The 26785-nt window shown below is 40.2% G+C and overlaps 1 protein-coding gene across 1 annotated transcript in view; it reads right to left on the bottom strand.

The window, feature by feature from the left end:
* The window catches only part of LOC134285150 (arf-GAP with coiled-coil, ANK repeat and PH domain-containing protein 1), a 32064-nt gene extending 10542 nt beyond the window's left edge, over nucleotides 1-21522 (bottom strand). The window contains exons 1-3 of the mRNA XM_062845332.1: nucleotides 20871-21522; nucleotides 6137-7162; nucleotides 5844-6065 (exon numbers count right to left, since the gene is read on the bottom strand). Coding sequence (XP_062701316.1) covers nucleotides 5844-6065; nucleotides 6137-7162; nucleotides 20871-20959 — 1337 coding nt within the window. The 5' untranslated portion in view covers nucleotides 20960-21522. The remainder of the gene's footprint in view (nucleotides 1-5843; nucleotides 6066-6136; nucleotides 7163-20870) is intronic.
* Between the last annotated feature and the right edge of the window lie 5263 nt (nucleotides 21523-26785).

Below are 26785 nucleotides of genomic sequence, written 5' to 3'. Positions count from 1 at the left end.
AATAAAATGATGGAAACGTGTTGTATGGTTTAATTTGATCTTAAGCTGTACGTGAAATCATAAAATTGAGTAATAATTTTTCTGTATTTACATGAATTTTCCCGGCTAGGCGACATATTTTTCTGATAAAACTCTGTGTTCCTGATGATTCCTACAATAGGGCTAACCCTCCTGAGGTAGTCATAACTGAGCTCATGATAGAACTAGCGGTTTTATCACTGCATGTTTTTGGTTTATGTTACGGCCACGAAATCTTTTGTTGGTTTCATGCATTGCCTCACAGTTTTGTGTATTTGTTTACAAAACACAGTTTTGTGTTCTCTCCGACAACAACCGCAAATGCAAGTTTTATTGAAATGGTATATAATAAGTGATAAAACCATTTCATGTCTACTTGAAGACATGCATTGAAGATTGAAGATGTTTATAGCAGAAGTTATATGATAGTTTTTTTGGGACGCCAAAGGTGCAAAGTAAAAAACTACCACATAAAACTAATTTAGAACTAGCTTTTTGACATGCTCGTATAAAACCAGGATAAAACATGAATAAACCTTCAAGGCATGCTGATTGTTACTTGGGTGGTCGCCAAAGTAAACGGGGTCTTCTTCTGCAGCTGTTATGTCACGTAGATGCTGGACTGACTTTAATGCCTGTGCCGTAGAATGGGGAAGCCGTTTCAAGAAACAGGGAGGTCAGATCCTGCTAGAGACACTGGCCATACTAGATGTCGACCTGGCTAATGACGGTACCAAGAGTACCTTTAGTCGGAACGATGCGGAGTCGATAATTGACGTTACTTTTTGTAGTCCTCGCCTAACAAATAGTTCGAACTGGAGAGTAGACGATAGCTACACTCACAGCGATCACCTGGCGGTTCGCTACAGCATCGACTACAACAACAGCAGGCAGCGGGTAGAGGAAGAGGCGACTAGGCCAAGGCCAAGCCCTTGCAGGTGGAACACATCATACTTCGACGAAGGGGTATTTAGGGAGGCGCTCCGCCATCAGTGAAACCTAAACGGCGACGAGCTGGTAGCGGTGGTACTGGTGGACACAAGCGATTGCGGACCTGCGCTGCCTATGGGCGGCGGATGCAGCGAGCACCATCTGAGGAAGAGTGGAACAAACGGCGGGTGATGTTCGCCGCTGCAAAAGCTAATGGCTCCTACGGAGCAATCTCCAGAGATGTTGAAGGGGATCATCGAGGGGCTTTTTCCGCATCATAATCCTAGTCTTTGGCCTCCTCGTAGGGCAGCCGGGGACTGGGGCTGGCGATGAAGAGAGGGTGGAACTTGCGGGGATAGCAAAGTCCCTTAGCGTAGATAAGATCCCAGGTCCGGACGGAGTTCCGAACCTAGCTTTAAAAGTAGCTATTGTAAGGCTCCCGAGATGTTCAGGTCTGCTATGCAAATATGCCTGGACGAGGGAGTTTTCCCAGAAGTATGGAAGAGACAGATTGGTTCTGTTGCTAAAGGCGGGGAAACCACCCGGAGACCCTTGATCGACACGGCGGGGAAGGTACTCAAAAAGATCATACTCAATAAAATGTTGAGCCACACTGAGGGTGTAAATGGTCTCTCGAGTAGCCAGTACGGTTTCCGGAAGGTGATGTCGACCGTAGACGCTATCCTGTTGGTTACAAAAACCGCCGGGAAAGCACTCAAGCGTAAGAGAAGGGGGATTCGATACTGTGCAGTAGTGACTCTGGATGTAAGGAACGCGTTTAATAGCGCCAGTTGGCCAGCTATTGCCGATGCGCTCCTGCCTCTGGGGGTACCCGGGTACCTGTACAAGATTCTCGGAAGTTACTTCCAGAATCGCATACTAATTTACGGCACAGAGGTGAGTCGGAAATGCTTTCACATAACTTCAGGAGTCCCACAAGGTTCCATCTTGGGCCCGGTGTTATGGAATGTCATGTACGACGAGGTGTTGAGGTTAAAGATCCCGGTGGGAGCGGAGATTATCGGCTTTGCTGACGACATTACGCTCAAAGTCTACGGTTAGTCGATCGAAGAAGTGGAGTTCACTACCACCCACTCGATCAAGGTTGTGAAGGCGTGGATGAGGTCCAGGAAACTGGAGTTGGCTCAGCACAAAACTGAGGAAATGGTTCTGAACAACCGGAAGTCAAAGCAGCAAACGGTGATCAGTGTAGGTGATTGCACTAGGTGGACCCATAGGTTGAATCCGAGGGTAGATAGTTAGATTGATAGGCGCCATGGGGAAGTAACATTCCACCTGATACAGGCCCTTTCAGGTCATGGTTGCTTCCGACAGTATCTATATCGTGTCGGGCATGCGGGTTCTCCCGAATGCCCTGTTTGTGTTGGTTTGAAGGAAACGGCGGAACACGTTTTGTTTGTATTCCCGCGTTTTCGCACAATGCGTGACCGCATGCTTGCCACATGCGGAGAGGACACAACTCCGGACAATCTTGTCCAGAAGATGTGTAACGATGAGTTTGTCTGGAATGCCGTTTCAACGGCTATCACCCACATCGTCTTGAAGCTACAAAGGAGGTGGCGCGTGGACTCGGAGAATGGCTAGTTCAGATGCGGTACAAGAGGTGGTCCAGGGGTTCGGAGTCAGCTTCGTAGGTCATGCCGGTGCCAAGCGGTCGAAATCGATCATGACAGCGATTAAGTGGCCGCGGAGAGAACGTCCTGGTAGCGTTGCTGTTGTGGCGTCGGTATACTGGATTGGATTAGAGCCCGCGGTTGGAAAAAGGCCCCGGTAAGGGCCAGAGCAGGTGGAGAGTCTACTGTCAGCAACCCTCTGGTGCAGCTGAAGGAGCCTGAAGGGTAGTCATACCTTTGCCTTCAGCAGGTCAGATCTAGTTGCACGTAGGCATCAGTTCTTGATGTCTTCAAAACAGTTGGGCACGGGCGTGGGGTTGACCATGCCCGCCTTCCGAGGACGAAGGGAGTGGTGAAGACCACTCGGGAAACTGGCTAGTACAGTCGGAACCCGCTCGTTGAGCCACAACCTCCACCCAACCAACGAATTTGATTCGTTAGTTGGGTGAAGTGACAGCAGCACAAGGGGCGTGCGCATTGTTTTTTTTTCAATTCGTGTTTAGGTTGGAAGTAAAAATTAAAAATTTTCAATTTGTTTCACATTTAGAGCAAAACTGATACGTTTCGCAAGATAAATATATGGCCAATGCGAGAATTAAATCTGGAGCTCGATTTGAATAGGTCGTATGTGCTTTTGTCGATATAAAAGTCGATCAGTTTATTTTAGTCATTGTAGCAATATGGCAGATATTTTGCAAACTTTCAATGATGGAACAGAAAGCCTGTGTTATGAGGATTCTGCTGTATGTATCAACTTTGTTCAATTTCAACGGTTTCCGCTATAATAAGCGAATCCAACTGATCGAATTTTTAATCGACAAAAGCACATACGACCTATTCAAATCGAGCTCCAGAAATATTTTCACCCATTTTTAGTCGGTGAAGTGAAAATACAGATGGTTATGAAACCACCCGGACCAAAGTGAAAGCACAAAACGCTTTCAATGATCGACAAAATAAAGATTACCGATATCATACATTTGTTTCGCAGTAATTGTACATATTGTTTTTTTTTTTTTTTTTAAGAAATATGAAATTGAAATTCTTTTCTATTATCAGTAAAGCTTAAGAAACCAAAAACTTATTAGCTCGCCCCTCGGAATTACATATTGGTTGTCATTTTCAGTTTGACATCCAATTATGACATCCAGGTGCTTTTTAGTTGGTTGACAGCTCAACTAACGGGGGCCCAACTAAAAAGCCACCCAACTATTAAACCCCCAACCAGCGGGTCCCGACTGTAGTAGTACGTTCCCGAACTGTATCTCGCTTATGGCCCGTTTACATATGTGATAATAATGCGTGACAATATTCTGTCGGACAATTTATTCCACGCTAGTATCGTTTACATTGCCGCTAAAAATTTAGCTGCTAAATCTGGGACAATAAATTGTTCGACTGTATTGGTACCAAACTATCGTAATGTAAACACTTCCCTATCTGCTAATCAAATTGGCGTGATGGCATAATTAGCTGACAATTCTTCTAGCAGACCGTTTACATGATGCTAATTGTGACGGACAATCTAATATCCTCATTATTGTCCACTAGTTTTAGCACCGAATTCAGAAGTTTCTGATTTTGTCATGCTTATTTTATTGTCTGCTAAAAAGTGTTTACATTGCGCTAAATTGACGCCGATACTGCTCGAAAATGAACTGTCGCGTAGAATTAGCAAATATGTAAACGGGCCATTAGGCAGTTAACTTGGTCCAAGTAGGTTCGGATAAACACTCCTGATTAGCGCTGATCCGGCTCTGAGCCCAGTCCCATAAGGGGCTGTACCAACCCTCGGGTGGCCTCCCTGCTTGCAAAGATAACCACCAGGATCATTAGCAACTACCTACCTCTTTGGCGGAGACCTATAGTGGCGTTAAGGGGACCCCAACAGGCATGACTTCTTGCAAATCTAACAAAAAAGAGAGCGCGAGTGACTAGGAAGCAGGAGCGACGGTTTAACCAGTTCGCAAGAGAGGGCCTGAAGAGATCGTCACCGCGAGAAGTGAAGGCGGAAGCTGGAGCACCCCCTAGTAAACAGTGATGTACGGCACGTGGCGGTACAGCGCCAGTAGAGACAACGCATACAAGTGGCGCAAACCTCACGTGGGCGCTGAACCGCAACACAAGTAAGTTACCAAAGATATCGGTAGTTGCTGATCAGCTCTATGAACTGATCGGGTACACCAGCGAGCGAAACAACATCAGCAAGAACTTTAAGCAAGGTCTGCTGAATCTGTTAAAGTCGGTGGCTCTGGGCAAGAAGGAATACGACATTTGTTTTCAAAGAGCGGCGTAATGTCCACTCATACTGCGCACAAAACCGTGTAGCACACGGGCACCGTAGAGAACAGAGGATCAACTAAGACGAAAGAGGTGAACAGCGTTAGTAACCAGGTACCCAAGCCGTTTACAAAGCGAGCAAAGGACAAGGTGATGACAAGTGGTCAATCGTCCCTATTAGATCAGGTATAAATCATACCGAAGAAAGAACACTTGTATCATGGTAGAAAAAAAAAGTAGTTGAGAAAGAAGGTAAGCTCGGGGCGAGGCGATGATCTTCAATACCGAGGCAGATACGTAAGCCGAGGTACAATGCGCCTGCGGAAAGGGCAAACCGTCACGGTTAAGCTCCCAGTATTGGAGGTTAACAAGGCGACTGCAGTCGGGAAAATCGGAGTTAGTTGGACAGTGTGCTCGCTCAGTATTTATGAGCCGCTATTATAGCTATAATAGGCGTGATTCAAGTGTTATGAGCAAGGCCACAATCATGGGCGTGTAAAGGCTCCGACAGGAATAAACTATACGACAGGAGGGCCTAAATGGCCAGGCACACGTGGAGGATAGAATAGCCGACACGTGCAGGTTATACGAAGAAATCTAAACCACGATGAGGCCGCAAGAAATAATTTCCACGTCCACCAGTTCTCGTCTATGGATGCTCCCCTTCAGTCTACAGACAAATTTGACTATTGTGTATACCGCCGGAAACTTTTGGAGCGGATTATTCAGTCAAGGCTGACGCGGTCTATACTGAGAGGCCAGATGACAAGGAATGACTTGCGAGATGAATACCGCCAGGTTTCGAATGCTAGTGACCGGTACCCTACATACATACATAGAAAATGATTGCTGAAGCACAGAAAAGCATGGGTCGGAAAAATATGCGAAGGTTTTATGAATAAAGTGTCAATGATGAGCAACACAAGACTGCGCCGGTGCTATAATAAATCAGTAATTGTCGTATATATAAGTAATACTTACATCTTCTTAACGCCTTTCCTTGGATCGCCACTTTTTCCACTGGCGCTTCCATCGCCACCCAAACTACCGGGAGCGCTTTCGTTAGTCGGCGATTGACTGGCGATGCCCCGCATATCACTGCTGTACGGGCTGTGATACTGGATCGCCGAATCAATTCCCTTCTGCAGTGCCTTGAACCAAGCATTCAACATCGCTTCCGAATCCGCCTGCAAAATGTGTGACCTAGAAAGCACGCGTAAAATTTCAGTCATCTCCGAAGTTCAGTTTGTTATTCACACGCCATGGATACTCACTTGGTCGGTGAAATTACTTCGAAGCAAAAGCGGCGGTCCGAGTCCGATAGCAATCGCACCGTGCACAGCCGCAGATCTTCCTCCATCACAGTGGGCAGCTCTTCGCCCATACGCTTCCGGTAGAACAGCTGGTTGTCTCGCATGCAGAACCAACGTCTGTTCCAGGTTTTGAACGCGTTGGACGTCCGTTTGAACAGGTAGCCTTCCATGTGATTCAGTGGTCGATTGGTGTAGGGTTGAGAGGCTCGCTGATCCACGGAACCTTCCCCAGCTGAGGAAGATGCATTGGAGATGATCGAAGGGGTTCCGGAAAGGGACCTTTCCCCATCATCCAGCAGCTCGTTGACGCAGGTGTGACGATTCTGCATCTGTTTGTCCAGTACGTTATAGTCCGAACGCATGTTGCTAATCTCTTCGTCGAGAGTTTTGAAGAATGCACCGTAATCTTCGCAGAGATCCGACCCTTGATGGAAGTAGGTACTACAAGCTTGGATGTAACTGAGGATCGTTGCAAGAATTTCGTGGCGTTTGCGGTTCTGCAGCATGGTAATGTAGTTGACGTAATCCAAAGCGGCATGGTTGTAGCACGACTTGGTGGCAGAGAGCAAATTTTCCGCTTCTACAATATCAACTGGACGATTTTTGTTGACCTGTGCGTTCTTATAGACCGCCGCGTCCAAGTTTTCCGACACCTTCGTGAATATCTGCTTATAATCCTTAACCTCTTTGACGTCCTTCTTCAAGAAGCTGGTCAAATTCTTCAGTACGGTTCGGCTGGCTTGGTCCAGGAGGGTTGTGTGGAATTTGTTCATTTCCTGGAGGCAGTGGATTAGCGTGGTCAAAGCACTGGTGGAAGATTTGTCCTCTTGGAAGTGCTTCTGGAGATCCCATAGCGATGTGGCAAATGCACTCTGATTGCGGATGTACTCTTTGCCGCTGTCAACCGCCATGCTGCACATTTTTATTACTTTCTCCAGTTTTTGCTCCAGGTGATCGATTTCGGTTTCTTCCTGTTCGAGACGTAGCCTGTGGAATGAAATAATGGATAAACTGTGTAAGTTTGAGCGTGATAGGCAGCGGTACGGTATCTTATACTAGAATAGAATAGAAGAGAAACGTTTATGAAAACGATTAATTTGCAAAGAAAAGTCCCCGTCGCAGTTGGGACGTTATTCCAAGACAAGAAATTACATATCACATGCGAGTTTTGAAATTAATAAAACTGTTATGCTGGATTCGCACGTTGCTCGTGTGAATCAACCCTACACTGCTCTATTATTAGCTTAACCATATCAGTTCTCGCGAATAACCCTCATCTAGGCTGACCAGATTTGTCCCGTTTAAATACGGGACACATTCCGGAAACATAACAAAAATAAGATCAATGTCCAAAAACAGAACTGCATGATGTAAATAATGCTATTTCAGCTAGAAAGAACGAATAATTAAGTTAAAAACGTTAACTATGCTCCAGAGACGAGCGTTTGAAAATTTTGTTGTCCCGTTAAATACGGGACGGATGGTCAGCCTACCCTCATCACATCTGCGGGATATGTATATGTATGTTTCTCGTTGCTGTAATGGATTTCGATCTTAATGAGTTTTATCGGAAGCCATTATAGAAAACAAATCAGAAGTTTCTACTAGATTCTTTGTTGTTATCTTATAAAATTTATACGGGTTTATATCAGAGCTCTTCAATAACTTATGAAAAGTTTTATCAAGGATTTTCAAATTGTTTTTTGATTCGGATCCAAGGAAATTTGTACGGGATTGCATCCTTCTTATAATAAATGGATATAATAGTTTTAATAGGACGCAATAAGTGAAGTACTAGATTGAAATTAGTGAGCTGGATTTTGTATGGTGAGATGATCAATTCTCCATTTCTGCAATGGAATAGTGCAGATAGCGTGGGTATAATGATTCCTTGCCAAATTTGATGCTGTTTGAGCAAAACTTTGGATAACTATGTTGTTTATGTTGCAAGAAATGGAGAAAATAACAACACTGTTGCCCAAAGTTTTGCTCAAACAGCATCAAATTAGGCCAGGAATCATAATACCCACGCTTTTTGCACCATTTTTTTTGCAGAAACGGAGAATTGACCTTCTCACCATACTAAAATTCAGCTCATTACTACAAATCTAGTACTTCACCGATCTGTCCTATTTTGTGTGGACAAAAGTCTACGAGGTGTGGGGTGGTCTGATATGACCTAAAGTAAGTCTACGCAGTTTATGGACGTGGAGCCCCGTAAGGCTCAAGGATCTATCCACACGCAAACTTAGGTTATTGACGGTATCTGAAAAGCGACTGAAAAGCGGTTGTTGCCGTTTTGGTCGTTTTAACGATTAAAACAAAAAAAAAAATGAGAGCAGAAAAATGTTCCTGTGACAGTAAATTGAAAACAATTCCTGCTATCAATGATAGCAAATTGATAACTGTTTTTGTTATCAGCGCAAAAATGAAAAATTGTAATAAAAAGATCTTTTTGGTTGATATCAAATAATAAATGCAATAATATAATTATTGCACAAATGATCCCTAGAATTGCTGTACATAGTTTGCTGAAAGAGTTAAAACTATTCTAACATTTAATATTCACATTAATTTAAAACGACAGCAAACTGAATACAATATTTGAAATCGAATTAAGTAAAGATAAACTGACATCAAAATGTGATTTCAATTTATAGGACAGATCGGTGAAGTACTAGATTTGTAGTAATGAGCTGAATTTTAGTATGGTGAGAAGGTCAATTCTCCGTTTCTGCAATGAAATGGTGCAAAAAGAGTGGGTATTATGATTGCTTGCCTAATTTTATGCTGTTTGAGCAAAACTTTGTGCAACAGTGTTGTTGTTTTCTCAATTTCTTGCAACATAAACAACATAGTTATCCAAAGTTTTGCTCAAACAGCCTCAAATTAGGTAAAGAATCATAATACCCACGCTTTTTGTACCATTTCATTGCAGAAACAGAGAATAGGAAGCAATCAGTGAAGTACTAGATTGAAACAACAAAATTACAGCAAATAGGACGCAATCAGTGAAGTACTAGATTGAAAGTAGTGAGCTGGATTTTTGTATGGTGAGATGATCAGTTCTCCATTTCTGCAATGAAATGGTGCAAACAGCGTGGGTTATATGATTTCTTGCCTAATTTGATGCTGTTTGAGCAAAACTTTGGGTAACTGTGTTGTTGAAGTTGCAAGAAATAAATAATACAACAACACAGTTACCCAAACTTTTGCTCAACCAGCATCAAATTAGTCAAGAAATCATATAACCCACGCTGTTTGCACCATTTCATTGCAGAAATGGAGAATCGATCATCTCACCATACAAAAATCCAGCTCACTACTTTCAATCTAGTACTTCACTGATTGCTTCCTATTGGTGCAAACAGCGTGGGTTGACTAATTTGATGCTGTTTGAGCAAAAGTTTGGGTAACTTTGTTGTTGTATTATTTATTTCATGCAACTTCAACAACACTGTTACCCAAACTTTTGCTCAAACAGCATCAAATTAGTCAAGAAATCATATAACCCACGCTGTTTGCACCAATTCATTGCAGAAATGGAGAATTGAACATCTCACCATACAAAAATCCAGCTCCTTACTTTCAATCTAGTACTTCACTGATTGCCTCCTATAGAAAGCAATCAGTGAAGTACGAGATTGAAAGTAGTGAGTTGGATTTTTGTATGGTGAGATGATCAATTCTCCGTTTCTGCAATGAAATGGCGCAAACAGCTTGGGTTATATGATTTCTTGCCTAATTTGATGCTGTTTGAGCAAAAGTTTGGGTAACTGTGTTGTTGTATTATTTATTTCTTGCAACTTCAACAACACAGTTACCCAAAGTTTTGCTCAAACAGCATCAAATTAGGCAAGAAATCATATAACCCACGCTGTTCGCAGCATTTCTTTGCAGAAATGGAGAATTGATCATCTCACCATACAAAAATCTAGCTCACTACTTTCAATCTAGTACTTCACTGATTGCTTCATATTGATCTTCTCACCATACTAAAATTCAGCTCATTACTACAAATCTAGTACTACACCGAACGTGCCCATTGCTGAATACAAAATCATGTTTTCGATTTGCTGTAATTTTGTTGTTTGAGACTTTGCGCGGGTAGTGGAGTTAGATGAACTGATGACCGGACTTAAGTTCATGGAGTAGCCAGACTTTTGTCATGAGATAGCAACTTTTTGTTGTTTACAGCAGGAAGAATGTCATTATTGTGAAGAAATAATGAATTGTAAATCGTGTGTTTTTAAGGGCTCGCAGAAAAGGTACGGGGCGAAATGGACACCCATCGGGGCATAATGGACACCCTTGCATATTTTATGCTGTATCTTTTATAACATCGACCAATTAAGTAATATGCCTACGGTGATCAATACCACAGATATAATATTCCATCTTAGACGAGTTTACATAACATCAAAGTTAATTAAATAAACTTTAGACTTAAATAATCGGATTTAATTTTTCCAAACTATCTAAAACGCCTAACAGTATGCACCTCGCGTACATCCATTCATAATTGCCAGTGTTCATTTCGCCCCGAATCGACTACAACATTGAAATTGCTATTTTGAGTAAATTTTGATCAAAAATATAATACTTTATCTATTGCTAAATCTGCGTATACATGAAGATAAGCTAACAATTCACTAGTTTTTATGGTGGACACACCCAAACACTTGTAATACCTTATTTGTTGCTGCTTCGAAATTATAAGAAATCCTCCATATGAAAAACATATTTCAATTTCAATGATATTTTGGTCATTTTGAAGGAATATAAATGGTACTTTTGAAAAATAGAACAATGACTTGTTCCTTTACACTTATGCATTTAAAGTTTTACATAAAAGTCAACGGTTTCGGCAAAAACAGGGGTGTCCATTTCGCCCCGGGTGTCCATTATGCCCCTAATCCCCCTAACCCAAGAATAACCTCTAGTCTAGGGTCCCCACGAGAAAATATGAGTGAGATAAATTCCGGAAGTGACTTCAAAATCCTAGAAGAGAATTTCCGGGAGAAATTACGGGAAAAATGAACCCGCGAGGATCTCCAAGAGAAATCCCGCAGAAATCTCTGGAAGAACTTCCGCATAAATCTCGCGAAAACTCCGGTCGAAACTGTTGGAAAGCCATACCGAAAAACCACCAAGAGAAATCCCGAAAGAAGTTTTGGATACATTTTGGAAGTATCTCCGAAAGGAATTTCGCAAGAAACTCTGGGAGCATACCGAGCAACTTATAAAAGGCAAAAGCAAGTTTGTCGAACTTCGAACTTCCCAGCGTTGTCTGTCTGTCTGTCCGTAACGCTTTGAAATGTTTCAGCATAGCTGTATAAAACTTCTAAAAATTTCGAGAACTTTCTGGAAGTTATTGAACTTTTAATAAGAGGAAAAACTCTTAATAAGAAGAATGTTCTAGAATATCAAAAAGTTTAAATCTTCCGAGAATTATCTTAAAGTTTCTAAATATTCCAGAAAAAAGAATAACGTTCTGGAATGTTCTGGAGCATTGAATATCTTAAATTTTCGAGGTGTGTATTTGGAAGTATACTTTCTTTTTTCGTTGCTAGAACAATAGAAAAAAACCTACAACAGTCGTCTACAATCAAAAAGTGGATACATGATAGTATAAATTCTGGCGCTTCAGACGAGTCCAATGCTGAGTGAAATGTTTCACATACTTATTGATAAACTGGATTCTAAGGAGAAGCTTCCTAAATCGTTATTCTAGAAGTTTCGAGAATCTCCTTGATGGATGAAAATTTTCTTAATTTATGTTAAGAAAAATAGGACTTCATAAAAAAAGCCCGGATGAAGTTTTTGAAACTGTTCTAAAACTTTCCAGAAAGCCGTTCGAGATTTTTCTGTTTCGAAATCGAAGTACCGTGATTTCGGGTGAAATTGATCACTTTTCACAGTTTTTGGCTTCTAATTTTTAAATAGTTATCGATATGGTCAAACTTTATGCTTTAAAACAAATACGACCACGGGTTTCATCAGTCAACGAGGTTGAAACTTTTACTGCAAATCATTTTATTGCAATAAATATCATTTAAAATAAGAATTCTGAAATTTTAGTTTCGGGGTGAAATTGATCAGTCAGTGAGATGTCTTTGCAAGTGCTAAAAATAAATTTTCCACCTGAATTAACCACACCAGAATGCAAAAAGCTTTGTAAAACTTATACAAGTCTAGTAAATTCTTAATTATTTAGTTGGCTATCTCGGCGTGACGCTGGACCCCAAGCTAAAATTTGGCTGCCACGTGGCCAATTGTCTCCAGAAATGTGACAAACTCACTAAAATGCTGTATCCGCTCGTCAAAAGGCGATCTCGACTGGATCGCAACCTGAAGATCCTTCTGTACAAAACCGTTTTTCGGCCTACGGTTGCGTATGGATTTCCTGTCTGGTACGATTGTGCACAATCGCACCGGAATAAAATCGAAGTCAAACAAAATCGTTTGCTGAAAATGATGCTGGACCTGAGTCCTTTCCATCCGACTGAAGAAGTACATCGGCTTGCTGGAGTGGAGAAAATCGACAACTGGTTCCGGAGACTTATTCCTAAATTCCTGCAGAGCTGCGCCTCATCTGTTAATCCTCTTCTACAAGAGCTGGCCGTTTAGACATGTGATATTAGATTTAAGCTTTTCTTTCTATCAATTTTTCCCAAGCTAATTTAAAGGTTTTTTTTTCAAATTTTTCCTTTTTCGTCGAATTTTTGTTTAGTTGTTGATTAGTTGTCTTTGACACAAGTAACATTTTTCACCTCTTCTTCAGGACCCCAATTACGAGCTAATTTACACACGTTTGTATTTAGAGTACTATATATCAACTGACAAGAGGAATCGCAGTAGGCTTTGCCGTGGTCGGTTGTGTTTTGTTTTGCTCGTCAAGTTTTTTTCGAGCTCCTGTACTTTGGTTTCGCGTAGTGGATAATGATTTGGCGGGTGCTATGCCACCCGGGTTGTTCACAACATAGAAACGAAATTCCGTCGGGCGTTTGTTCCGAAACCAATTGTTGCAACGTTCGGTACCGTGTACCCTTCCTGTGTGTACGTAACCGCTCGACCTTGCTGTACAGGGGATACTCAAAATAACTGGGACAGGTGAAATTTTCACTTTTCAAAAAATGTTCAACTCGCTGTAACTTTTCAAAAAAGGCATCAAATATTCTCAAATTTTTACTGTAAGCTCATCAACTTGTTGTGTATCAGTGGTTCAAATTTGAAAAAGATCGGACCATTCTACACGAAGTTATAAAGATTCTAGAAAAGGGTATAATTATTCGATAGCCAACTTTGAGCTGTTATATCTCCGGATTCAATGAACCGAATGCAATGAAATTTTGATCATTTATGACTTATATAATGAACTTTGAAAAACAGTTGACTTGATTTGAAATTATTAATAAAAAAAAAAGTTATGGCAATTTCATTTATTCCTTGTTTTTTCAGTAAATTTATCTATTTTTCATATACATACCATTACTTTTTTAATTTAATACCTTCTATTTGGTTGCTTTCCTTTGAAACATAAATATATTCAATTCAATTAGAGGCAATTTAAATGAACTATAATTACTATCTCGAATTTTGAAACGATGATGAAGTTTTGGATAAATTGGTGTTATATAAGAAAAATAATCTAATCGAAATCATTTTCTTTCGTGTGAAGAATTTTAAGTTTAGTCAAATGTTTTTAAGAGCTCATTATATAAGTCATAAATGATCAAAATTTCATTGCATTCGGATCATTGAATCCGGAGATATAACAGCTCAAAATTGGCAATCGGATAATTATACCTTTTTCTAGAACCTTTATAACTTTGTGTAGAATGTCCCGATCTTTTCCAAATTTTGACCACTGATACACAACTATTTGATGAACTTGCAGTAAAAATTTGAGAATATTTGATGCCCTTTTCGAAAAGTTACAGCGATTTGAACATTTTTTGAAAAGTGAAAATTTTACCTGTCCCAGTTATTTTGAGTATCCCCTGTATAATTCGCGTTAAAAAGTGAAGAATAAAATTGCCCAATAAACACGCTGCGTTTTCAAAACGTCCTAGCTGGGTAGTGAAAATTAAATAAACAGCGAATGCTTTTGGGTGTTAGGTACAACAGCCAGATAGTCCACATGTCACAAAGGCTATTCTGCAGTTTTTGATTTTCGCGATGAGGAGTGGCAATAAAGTGGAAAGTGTTTTCGTAGTCTGTGTTAGTGTTCTTGAGTTCCGGCGCTCTTCAGGGCAGTTTGTGGCAATGCGGCAATTGTTTGGTAATATGTTGGAGTTCGTGTCCGTGGAATGACCGGTTCCGATCATAAAATTTGGTGTAGTTAGTGGCACTATCACGTTAAATTATTGCCAAGTGCTTCGCAAGCACTACTTGCCTGTAACATTAACAAAAACATTTGACATTAATGTCAAAATTTGAAATCAAATAAGTGCCTACTGTGACGCAGAGAAGAAAATGGCAACAGGCAACTTGGAAAGTGGAATGTGCGTGTGGGAAGTGTTAAAAATTAAGCATTTTCAAATGAAATGAAATTAAAAGCCCACCACAAAACAAAAAAAAACAACAAGGTGCGAGAAGGTGGTGCTGCGATAAGGATGATTTTTCGTGAATATTGGGATTGCAGTTTCTTATTTTTTTCTTGCGATAACGTTTATGAACCATTCCAATTTACAACAACCTCCCATACTCCCAGAGAACCATATTTTGTTTCATTTCAGAGAGCGAGTAAAGGCGCTTAAGCCTACACTGAAAAACAAGAGGACCCAAATTTGAGTATTTTTAAACTCACTTTTGAGTTCTTTTTTGCATCCTGTTTCATTCGCTCTCTTTATTGTTGTCAGAGAGTGAATAGCAAAACAACCCAACTTTGAGAGTTCGATGCGGGAAGCCAAAATTGAGTAAGTGGCACAGTACCGATAGTTGAGTAATTTTAACTGACGGTTGAGTAAAAAGAACCTTGACTTTAGGTACTTTAGCCGTATACGCCTAAATGCAAACTACCTACCTAAACATCGACTCCAGCAACTCAAAATTGGCTTCCCGCACGCAACCTCGAAGTTGGGTGGAATAAACTGACTTTTGGGTACTTTCGTTTTTCCGTGTAGGCATAAGGGCCAGGATACAGACCAAATACCTGTGTTCCATCCCAGGAATCCAAGGACCAAGGGGCGACATTAACCATCTTAGCTACGTCGCCCCCACCGATTTTTCACTTTATGCTATATAAAACTGAGAGGTTGGTACGAGATGTCCCCACTCAATAGTTTCATTACAAAATTCAAAACGCTGCACAGTAGGCCTGGCCGCTTTAATGCTTGTAATACATTACCGATGTGCTGCAAACATTAATAATGACAAGAAAAATGATAGAAATAGTCGATTCTATCATTTTCCAGGATTCTTTCGATGAATGGCTGTGTATGTGTAGACTAGACTAGACTAGACTAGTTGTTGATTAGTTGTCTTTGAATAAGTTTTTGTTCTTTGTCATTGCTGTAAGGAGTTCCATATATCAATTGTTGAATGTAAATCACTAATTGTATTTGTTAAGAAAAGAAATAAATGTTGAATTGAATTTAATTAATTATTTAAATTTCAAGTTTGATAAATCTAAAGAAAACGCCTAAAAGTATGCAATTTTCATACTAAACAAGTCATTACGTTAGAAAAAGTACAATTTTATGCAAAAATATCAGTATTTATAGAACTTTTGATGACGAAATCGGGTTGACCGAACACTTGGCTTGGACCCTTACTGACGGCTGACAACAATGTGAGTCGTGAAATACGAACGCGCATCATCGATGGAAGCAGTGGCGTCGCGTAACCTCACTTTTTACCTGTGCACCGACCCTAAAACTTGCAATTGCAGGGGATTTATGATCAAAATCGAAAAAAGAAATGAGTGAAAGCAGCTATTCTCACCATTTTCTAATTATTACAAGCAAATTTGTTCAATAAATTCAAGAATTTATACTTGGTGCACAGGTAAAAAGTGAGGTTACGCGACGCCACTGGATGGAAGTAGGGCCTACTATGGGTTCCAGAAGAAATTGCGGTAAAAAAGAGTCACTTCCGCACTACCATGTACAAAACGCTTATAACCCCAGTTCAAGGATGTTTTGAATCATCTGGCAATCAGCGTTACACGCATTTGTCCGTAACCGAACATCTTTGGTCCAAGGTAGACGAATTCCTCCAGTACCTCGGAGATATTCCCGTCTATTGTAACGTTACTCCTAGACGAATCCTGTCGTGTTCGGTTCCGCCTACGAGCATGTACTTTACTTTTGACGCATTCATCACCAGTCCGACCTTTGCTGCTTCGCGTTTCACGCGGGTGTACAGCTGTGCCATCGTTCCAAAATAGGTTCTGACGATAATGTTTACGGCGTCCGCGAAGCAAAAAAAATGATTGATTTTTGTAAAAATCGTGCCCTGGTTGTTAAACCCTTCCACCTTCCAGAGCGATGTTGAAGAATAGGGATGAGAAACCGTCATGTCGAGATCCCCGGCGAGATTCTAATGAGCTGGATAGTTCATCCGAAACCTTTACGAAGTTTTGTACACCGTCCATCGTTGCTTTGATCAGTTTGATCAGCTTCTCAAGAAAGCCATTTCCGTTTATGATTTTCTATAGCTCTGTGCGGTCGTTGCTGTCGTATGCCGCCATGAAGTCAATGAACAAGTAATGCGTTGGGATCTGGTATTCACGGAATTTCGGAAGAAGCTTTCGTACAGTGAAAATCTGGTCCGTTGTCGACCGGTCGTCGATGAAGCCGGCTTGATAACTTCCCACGAACTCATTCTTTTTGGGTGACAAACTACGGTAGATGATCTGGGATGGGACTTTGCAGGAAGTATTTAAAATGGTGATCGCTCTGAAGTCCTAACATTCCAAAGGTTTCTTTTCTTCTAAATAGAGCAGTTTACCCCTTCCTTCCGCTCCTCCGGTGGCTGTTCGGTCTCCCAGATCCGGTGCAGGCAGGTGGCCAATTTTGCTGGGCCCATTTTGATGAGTTCAGCTGCGAAGCCATCCTTACATGCTTCTTTGTTGATTGTTTTAAGCTGGCGAATGGCATCCTCAAGGATGTTTTCGATCACTTGCAAATCGTTTAACTCATTTGTTCATAACTCAGTTCAGAAACCTAGTGTTTTTCCTACAATTATCACCAAGGGCGCCATATTCTAGCTCTAATATTTACGTCGTAAAAGTGTTACCAGCTACTCATACTAAACGATCGGATTTTTCGATCGTTTAGTATGAGTAGGTGGTACTAGCGCTCTAGCATCGTATGTATAAAAATTAGAATATGGCGTCCTTGGTGATAATTGTAGGAAAAACACTAATCTACAACTTTTCCGAACAACACAATTCAATATTGGGTTTCTGAACTGAGTTATGAACAAACGAGTCAAACGATTGCCAGGTGATCGAAAACATCCCTGGGCATCCTTAACTCACCTCAGCGTGAGAGTTTGATTATACTGCACTGACTTAGTCGTACCGTGTATGTACCAAACTTTGCGCAGTTAAGAAAAATCAAATTTCTAGTCGTTATAAAAAATACAAGCAAACAAAATATATCATGAACAACATGCTCATACGATAGACTAATGATCCTTCTTTGAGTCTGCAATATAAAAAAAATCATAATATTAACCAAAAAATACTTAAAATAGAAAAACTATTTCATTGCCTTGTTCCTAACTTTGCGCACAAAATCTTCGATTGTTCCTAACTTTGCGCATAGTGTGCCTAACTTTGCGCATGCTCTGAATTGTTCAAAAAAGTAATCAAAAATGCTATTATTTAATATTTGCCCATGAAACTAAAGTAATTCAGATCAGGTAGTGTGCCCTTAATTGATCTTTGTTGAAAAACTTTGTCCTACGAGGGAGGGGGAACGGAGGCCTCTGGAGTTCTTAATTTCGTCTGCGGTTCGTACTAGGCACCTACCGTGTGAACAATCCAAACTTCATGAGGGGTTGTTTCCTGTGGCTTAAAATCAAAGGTAAAAGCTTCCTGATAAATGAAGTGACCGTTACGGATAGGAACAATAAGGGGTTATTTAAATATGACGTCCATCTTTGGGGGAGGGGGCTGGACTTGTCTGAAAAAGTGTGATATGCCATGTATTAGGTATACTATGAAGCGTGACGGGGTGGCCTAGGGGAAGAGGGGGTTCTAAAAATCTAAAAAAATGGTGGACGTCATATTTGAACCGTCCCTAACATTGACCGCCGGAAAATTCAAATGAAGGACTGTTCACAAATCACGTCTCATTGTAGACAGATGGAGAGTGCCTCTACTAATTTCTATACAAAATCTGCTACATGGTGGGGAGGCAGGCCTGAAATTATCAGTACTGGTGTTACATAATATTTGAATGGTTCATATGTCATGTTAGTATGGGACACGCTTGTATGGAAAAAATAAATTCTCGCTCCAGTCGACTTTTTAGATGCCATTTAGGTCCCATATGATCTATACAAAATTTCAGCGCAATCGGTGAAACTATAATTTAGCGCAAACGGTTCAAAGTTTGCATAGGATTTACTATGGGAAAAGTTACACTTTCAAACAAAAAATCCCAGAGGTCACCCTTTGTCTCCTTAATTCAAATCGATCAACGTTTCTTGTAGAAAAATCATTTATGAAACTTTCCTTCGAAGACCGCTAAACGATTGGAAGCTTGTGGAAAAAGTTATTGATTTATTACCGATTAGTGATCGAACGAACGGCTTTTGTTCGGTTTTATCAGCAGCACTGCTGCTGCCGTTGTTGCATGGGGTGGCGGGAGGCATCACCACCCCCAGAAACAGCAGCTGCCAAGGCAGCAGCTACAGTGCTGCTAATGAAACAAAACAAAAAGCCGTTCGTTTGATCACTAATCGGTAATAAATCAATAACTTTTTCCACAAGCTTCCAATCGATTTGCGGTCTTCAAAGGAAAGTTTCATAAATGATTTTTGTACAATAAACGTTGATCGATTTGAATTAAGGAGACAAGGGGTGAACTCTGGGATTTTTTATCTGAAAGTGTAACTTTTCCCATAGTAAATCCTATGCAAACTTTGAACAGCTTGCGCTAAATTATAGTTTCACCGATTGCGCTGAAATTTTGTACAGATCATATGGGACCTAAATGGAATCAAAAAAGTCGACTGGAGCGAGAATTTGATGTTTGTCCCATACTAATGTCATGTATTAACGTTCAACATGCATTTGCTGAAAGTGCGCAAAAATTAGGAACACAGGGCAAATAATGGTTCCAAACATTGCGCACTACTATTTACTAATTAAATTGAAAATATTATTACGAACTCTGATTAATATTACTAGAATATCACCTTTTTTGTCAATTAACTGCAAAATTAATCATCGTTGCACAGTTTTATCGAGGAAAATGTTGATTTTTAGTAGAGTTACTTCTTGGCAACCGTGTTAAGGCGAGGCAAATTTTGACATTTTTGTGTATTTTTTGTTTATTATTCAACATAAACAATGATTTTATGGCAATTAAATATTTGTCAAATAATGTTTATGTTTACACAATGCTAGTGCAATGATTAAACTGGTAAATATGTTGACATTTAGTTATTTGTTACGTTATTTTACAAGAATGCGCAAAGTTTGGACCTGCGCAAAGTTAGGTGCGCACACGGTATCATCCATATTCTTGGTCCGCTGTATCTACATATTTTCTCCGCGTCATTCAAGTGCTCATCGAAGTACTGCTCCCACCTTTCAAGCACTTCACGCCCGTCTGTCAGAAGGCTCCCGTTTTTATCCTTGCACATTTCGGCTTGCGGCACGAAGCCGTTGCAGGCTGCGATCAGCTTCTGTTAGAACTTCCGTTTTGGAACGGCACAGCAGTTTCATTTCCTCGCACTCCGCTTCTTCTAGGTGACGTTTTTTTCTTCCGCTCAGTTGAGCTTAACATCTTTCGCTGCCACCCGGACGTCGATCAGCCGCCTCTAACATGGGGAAGACTGTTTTGTATTGGCATTTCCTCTTAATACAGTGCTAAGTAGTTAGATTCGAAGACCAGTCTTCGCCGGGAGTGGCGTTTTTCAATAGGCACTCAGCAGATAATATTAACTGACCTTCCAACCCCAGTTTGCACTGTTTCTCAAGAACTTCGATGTAATTGAACCAATAAATTGTTCCAACGAATTCCTTAAAAGTGTGATTGCAGCGCAGGATCACGTCTAACTAAAATTCGGTGCACAAATTCCTTGTACATCAAGGAATAAGTGCACCGAAGACATCGAGACAATCCGAGTTAAATGTGCACTTTTATCAGATTTTTTAGGCGTAGGCTGTCGCCAGATTTTCTTTTAGTTATTCCTCCTGATGTTTATATTGGAACTGTGCAAGTCAGATATTTACTAAAGGAAGGCAAAATGTTCCGCCAGAATGTTATTATTTGACGAGTATGTGCCTATGTAAATCTTTTAATCCAGAGATCATATTGGAATTTTTATGCATCAGGATTTATTATGGATTCTCTGACATATGGAAGGATCGGCAGATAAAATGTATATTATGTATACGAAACAGTTCTCAAATGACTTGTATAATAGCATAGACAAAACTAATTCACAGTCCTTGTTACCGCATCGCATAAAGGAAAGAACAATGAACCGAAAGGAGCAACGCACTCACCTGAACTTGGGAGAATCCTTCAAGCACTCGCTGAAATCAATTTTACACGTCATGATGGAACTGGGGGAGGTTTCTCGCTGCGATATCATCGATATTGTTATCTGGAGTTACCTATGAACATACTAACTCTCCCCGAACCAGACGACACAAAACAGGAAAATCCACTGCTGAACAGTTATTGGTTTTTCATACCATTCACTGACTGTTTTGGCAAATATGTATGTAGCTATCCCTCTACTAGGTAGCACGAAGGTATAGCAGCTGCAGCTTTGGAACTAATGATAATTGCGATGACGAACGCAAATGGGCACGGCTCAGTCACGAACGTAAAAGTGCTTCCAACATCGGATCTATTACACTGCACTGCACTGCTCGCACATCCACCAGAGATCCAATCCGGGCGATACCCCACACAATATCTCGGATGTGTGTGACACTGGCGGGTTCGATTTCACTGCAACTGCACTTTTGGAGCGACCGATAACGTAACGTCCCCGTGAAACAAACCAATAAACATTAGGAAGCAAAATGCATAAAACTTTCACTGCTTGCGCGCATCAATCGCAATCGCGGACCCTCAAAGCAAAAATGCTACTGCGCCTGGTGATGTGTGTATCGAAATTTTACTCGCGAGCAATGTAACTGTCAGAAAATATGTTTTATGAATGAGTCACCGTCGACAAAATGAATCCCACCCCGTTTGTGTGCGTGTGGCGCAATGAGGTACAGATACAGGTGGCGCAGATAAACATTGCAAACCACTGGTTGTCTCTTTTGTTCTCCCGCTGATCAAATGCAACTCAATTAGTGACGTCACTAATTGAGTTGCATTTGATCAGCGGGAGAACAAAAGAGACAACCAGTGGTTTGCAATGTTTATCTGCGCCACCTGTATCTGTACCTCATTGCGTGTGGCGTGCTTACACTGCGCATGAATTTCTGTTTTGTGTTCATTCGACTTCTTTCGTCGTGCCTCATCGGCTAAAAAGTTGTTTTACACTGAAGCAATGCATCTGATGAAATTTATTTAGTTCACCACTGGACTATCGCACTATAGTTTTCAAGAACGCGAAAACGTAAATAAAAGTGCGCGATTGCATCCAATCTACTCGGTGTCTTCAGAGCACTTTATTCAGCATACATCGAAGAATTAGTGCGCCGAAGACATCAATTTGATTTGATGCAATCGCGCAGTTTTATTTGCGTTTTCGCACTTATGAAGACTTAGTGCACAGTCCAGTGGTGAACTTGATATAGATTAAGAATGTAAATTGAATCTATCAATCTATCTATCTATCTATACAGTGACGATTCGTTCGTTGAGAGCGCGTTAGATGGGCTGTATCGATGGTTGAGAGAGTATCTTGTACACTCAGAAAAAAACAACATATTAAATTTAAAAGTTCTGCACTTGGAATGTGACCAGTTGCTTTTGCACTTGATAAACATATGTGCAGCGCTATCGAATCTTTGTCGATTCAGACATGATAAAATCTTGGATAAAATTTATATGCTTCGCTTTTGAATTTTAATCGTTCAGCGCATGGTTTTCATTACGACGAATAATAAAACCATTTCCACGTGGGATCCGCTTCAAAATAGAAATAAAAGCAAAATTTTAATTATTCGACTGAGCTGGTTTTATTTGTTGAACTATTGTTGACGAAGAGGATGAATTGCCCCGTCGTGGGCTCCAAAGTGGGCTCCGGTCGTTCCTTCAATGTTTAGGAAAGTCTCTAATTGGCCGGATGGTTGTGTTGGCATGACGGAACTATGGGACTGTGTCCACTGTCTCCTGATGATGACGGATAAGCTGAACGACTGTGATCCAGTCTCCGCAACAGTCGCATTTCATCCGGATGCTCCAACATCACCACTAGGTTCTACTTGCGTGGCGGTTCTGCATGCCAGCGATCGATTGCAATTCTGGAAAAGAAACTATCGATCTATGAGAACATAACATTATAATGATAATGAATAATGAATAAATTATGCATTTACCTCTGTGAACTTCCAATATTCCAGCCGAATTTTCAACAATTCGTTTTCGGGCAAAACATTCGCGCGCCATTATGGTTTCTTATGTTTTTTCTTACTTTTAAATTTTATGTGCGCAAGGTTAGATGTTATGCTGCTACACTTGGAATATGTTTTAGTTATAATAAATATCAAATGTCGTACTTATAGATTTTATTATTGTTCGTGCAGTTGAAAATCGGAATTTTTGACACGCGAAAATTGATGTTTCTCCTAAACCGTGTGTCGGACGTACGTCGGGCACAGTGCGCTGGACAAAGGGCCAGGTCCGCTGTCCAGCGCACTACGTCCGACGTTAGGTTTCACCTATAGATTTTGAGAAAATTCGATTGTCGGGTGTGAGGAAACTTCGGGTTTCAACCGCGACGACAATACTTGCACATAAACAGGCGATTCTCTCTCTCGCCAGCAATCCATGAGGTTAGTGCACATAAAATCTATCAGTCGATTAATTTGAGTGTATGTAATCCGAGAAACTGGTAAACTCTAGAGTGACTGGAAGGGAGAGTGGCGTCATGTTCCCATTTTGACAGGTCTCCTGCTCGTTTGGAACAGGAATTTGTATGGATTTGACAGATGACCGCTGTTCCAATTTTGACATTGACGCCACTCTAAGTTAAAGCCACTCTAGTAAACTCCTCCAGCATCGTACTAGGCAACATTCACATAAGCTCCACACAATGATTTATTTTCAATTACTAGTTTCTGATACTGTTTTTTGACGGATTATGTTCAGGGAAGTATATTTATCATTTCCTCCGGAAGTTTGGCTTTAATCCAGCGTCAGGTCGTTTGCCAGTCCGGGTGAGTGTAAATATCACACTTTATGAAATTTCACGCGTTTTCTCACGAAATCGTCACATTATTCCCGAATTCGGGCATTGCACAAGCAATTCCGTCATATTAAATATTAAAATTTTGAAACTTTTTGTCAAATTTGAACTTTTATTGTATTTTTTATGCACTGGAGCATTTTTGCATTTTATTCTGAATTTGTGCATTTTTTTCGAATATGGTGTATTTGTGTATTTTTATTTCATTTACGAATTAATCGTGTATTGATGTATTTTTGTGTACTTTTTTCGAATGTTGTGTATTTTTTGTTCAGTTTTAAATTTATCGTGTATTTATGTATTTTTGTGCATTATTTTCATTTGTGTATTTTCAACTCAGTAACGCAGTACAGTGAATCGCCCCTCGCTCGTGGCAACGAGGAATAGCTCATACAATAAAAATGTTTAAAAACATTTTTAAGTTACTCTTTTCATAAAACGGCTACTTTGGATGCCATACCCAACCAACAATCACTCATTTAACAGGCACCATTATGACGAATTAATTCAGCATCAGGATGAATAATATTTGAATTATTTTCACGTACAACCTATGTTCGGGTTTTGTTCACACAAATTTGGAGAAGTTATTAAGCATCATGTTGTGCACCACCCGAATAAAAAATACAGTAGAAAAACCGAACGTTGTATTGTAACAGTACTATTTAAAACCATATTTTTACAATAGACACCACTGTAAAAATAAAAAATACAAAAACAATAAAATGTATTGTAGACACCATACAGTAAATTGTAAATAAGATTTTTACAATATACTATACGGGTGGTTAAGTATCGTAACAATATAAAAAAATATTTTTCTCCATATATATTTTTTTGCAAAACCATACATTATATTGTAAATTAATTGTTATAAATACTGATACGTGGGTTTTAATAAACCGTACATTGTATGGTACACATATGGTTTCAAACAATAAAATGTACCAGTAGTTTCACTACTGGTTATACATACATTTAATGAAATGGTTTTGGAATGGTTTTCTTTTGTTATGTTGTATTGGTTTACATTACATAAACCATATAATGTTATATTATCTTGTAATTTTCCTCCTGTTAATGGCATCTTAGGCTTACTAACATTATGAGAATGCGCTTTGGGAATTCTCCAGAGCGTTTTGGATAACCCTTCATATATTGGATCGCCCACGTCTAAGTCTGAGTAGTCTCTGATTGCATTAACAGTTGAAGCACAGACAAACAGACATACTACTTAGAAGAAAATTGCTTCAAAAACATCGTTTGGCATCTCACTAGCACCCTCTATAATGCTCAATCCGAAGCATTCATTTGCAGGTGTTGTTTCCCTCGGCTCGATGTAATAATTTTGCAGATGACGACTCCCCCGTGCCGTCATCCATTCATAAAACATGAATGAAGGTTCATGATTGAGTCATTTTATGTAAACATTGATCGGCGTCGCGTTCATTTCTCAGCAAAATTGAGGCACAGCAGCGCCACCATGACAGATGCGAGCACAGTCCGAACCACAGTTTATTTTTAAAATGACCGTTAAATCGTGCGACGATTGTGATTTGAGTAGTATGTCTGTTTGTCTGTGGTTGAAGCTTAGGCTCCCATGCCCCACCAGCCAGATAACCGGGTTTCGCAAACTAAGCATTATATGTGGCAACACTTTGAGCGGCATGATGGAACTATGCCGAGCGCGCTAAGTATTATTAGACCACACTCAGCCAAATAACCTTAAGACACAGACAAACAGACATACTACTTAAATCGAAATCATCGCACGATTTAACGGTCATTTTGAAAATAAAGTGTGGTTCGGACTGTGCTCGTATGTGTCATGGTGGCGCTGCTATGCCTGCATCACCTCTCAGTTTTGAAGAGAAATGAACGCGACGCCGATCAATGTTTACATAAAATGACTCAATCATGAACCTTCATTCATGTATTATGAATGGATGACGCCACGAGGGAGTCGTCACCTGCAAAATTGTTACATCGAGCCGAGGGAAACAACACCTGCAAATGAATGCTTCGGATTCCGCATTATAGAGGGTGCTAGTGAGATGCCAAACGATGTTTTTGAAGCAATTTCCTTCTAAGTAATATGTCTGTTTGTCTGTGCTTAAGATTTCCATAAGGCCCAACTTATGAAACGGCCTTTTGTTCTTTTCATAAGTCTATCTTATGAAATTTGTCATAGCAAGCACGACCAATTTTCATAAGGTATTCTTATGCCATCCATAAGAATTAGTTATAGCAAATTTTCATAAGGTATTTCGATGAATTTCGCTAGTTTTTTTCGCTGAGAGCACTAATCTGCCCCTCTTCGCATGTCAGTCCCATGTTGTTTTTCAAAGTGCCTACGTTTTGCACTATAACTCCTATTGTTTTCAAGAAAAGGTATTCAACTGATGCATAAACTTTTCGTGGCACATTGAGCTGTGAAATGAGGCGAGAAAAATACAAAATTTATTTTAAATGAGCTCGTGAGGTACAAACATATGATTCGCATTAGAAACAACATGGGACTGACATGCCAAGAGGGGCAGTAATGTAGTTGCATGAAGTGGGTGACGAGGTACATAAGTATCATTACAGTGTGCTTAACCGTTATTGCAATATTGAGCTTCAGTTTGACTAAAGTTTGAAATACATAACAACTCATGAGATAACTATCAAGTTCGATTCAAATATAAGTTAGGTTAAAAAGCGAACCCACAGACGAACCTATATTAGAAGACATTTCAGTATTCAGTCCAGTCCATATGTTAAAGATGGCTCTCCGTCAAAGATAAAGCTCGTCAATCGTATTCCTCTCATCGCACTCTACATACCTAGCCCGCCATATCTCTTGGATCTGCAGTTCTTAAGACATCTGGTTTACTACCTATTTAAACATTTTATTGACTTTAAGTTGATGTTTCAACTTATTCACTTTCTTTCCTTTCCTTTGCATCTAAAAAGTCACAAACATCAACAAAACAAAGCACGAAAAAAATCTAAAATTGAATAAATAAATAAAAATGCACGGAAAAATAATGTTTCGGAAAAGAG

The sequence above is a fragment of the Aedes albopictus genome, chromosome 1 (assembly GCF_035046485.1).
Source record: "Aedes albopictus strain Foshan chromosome 1, AalbF5, whole genome shotgun sequence".
NCBI classification, from domain to species: domain Eukaryota; kingdom Metazoa; phylum Arthropoda; class Insecta; order Diptera; family Culicidae; genus Aedes; species Aedes albopictus.
This window is presented reverse-complemented; position numbering and strand designations above follow the sequence as displayed.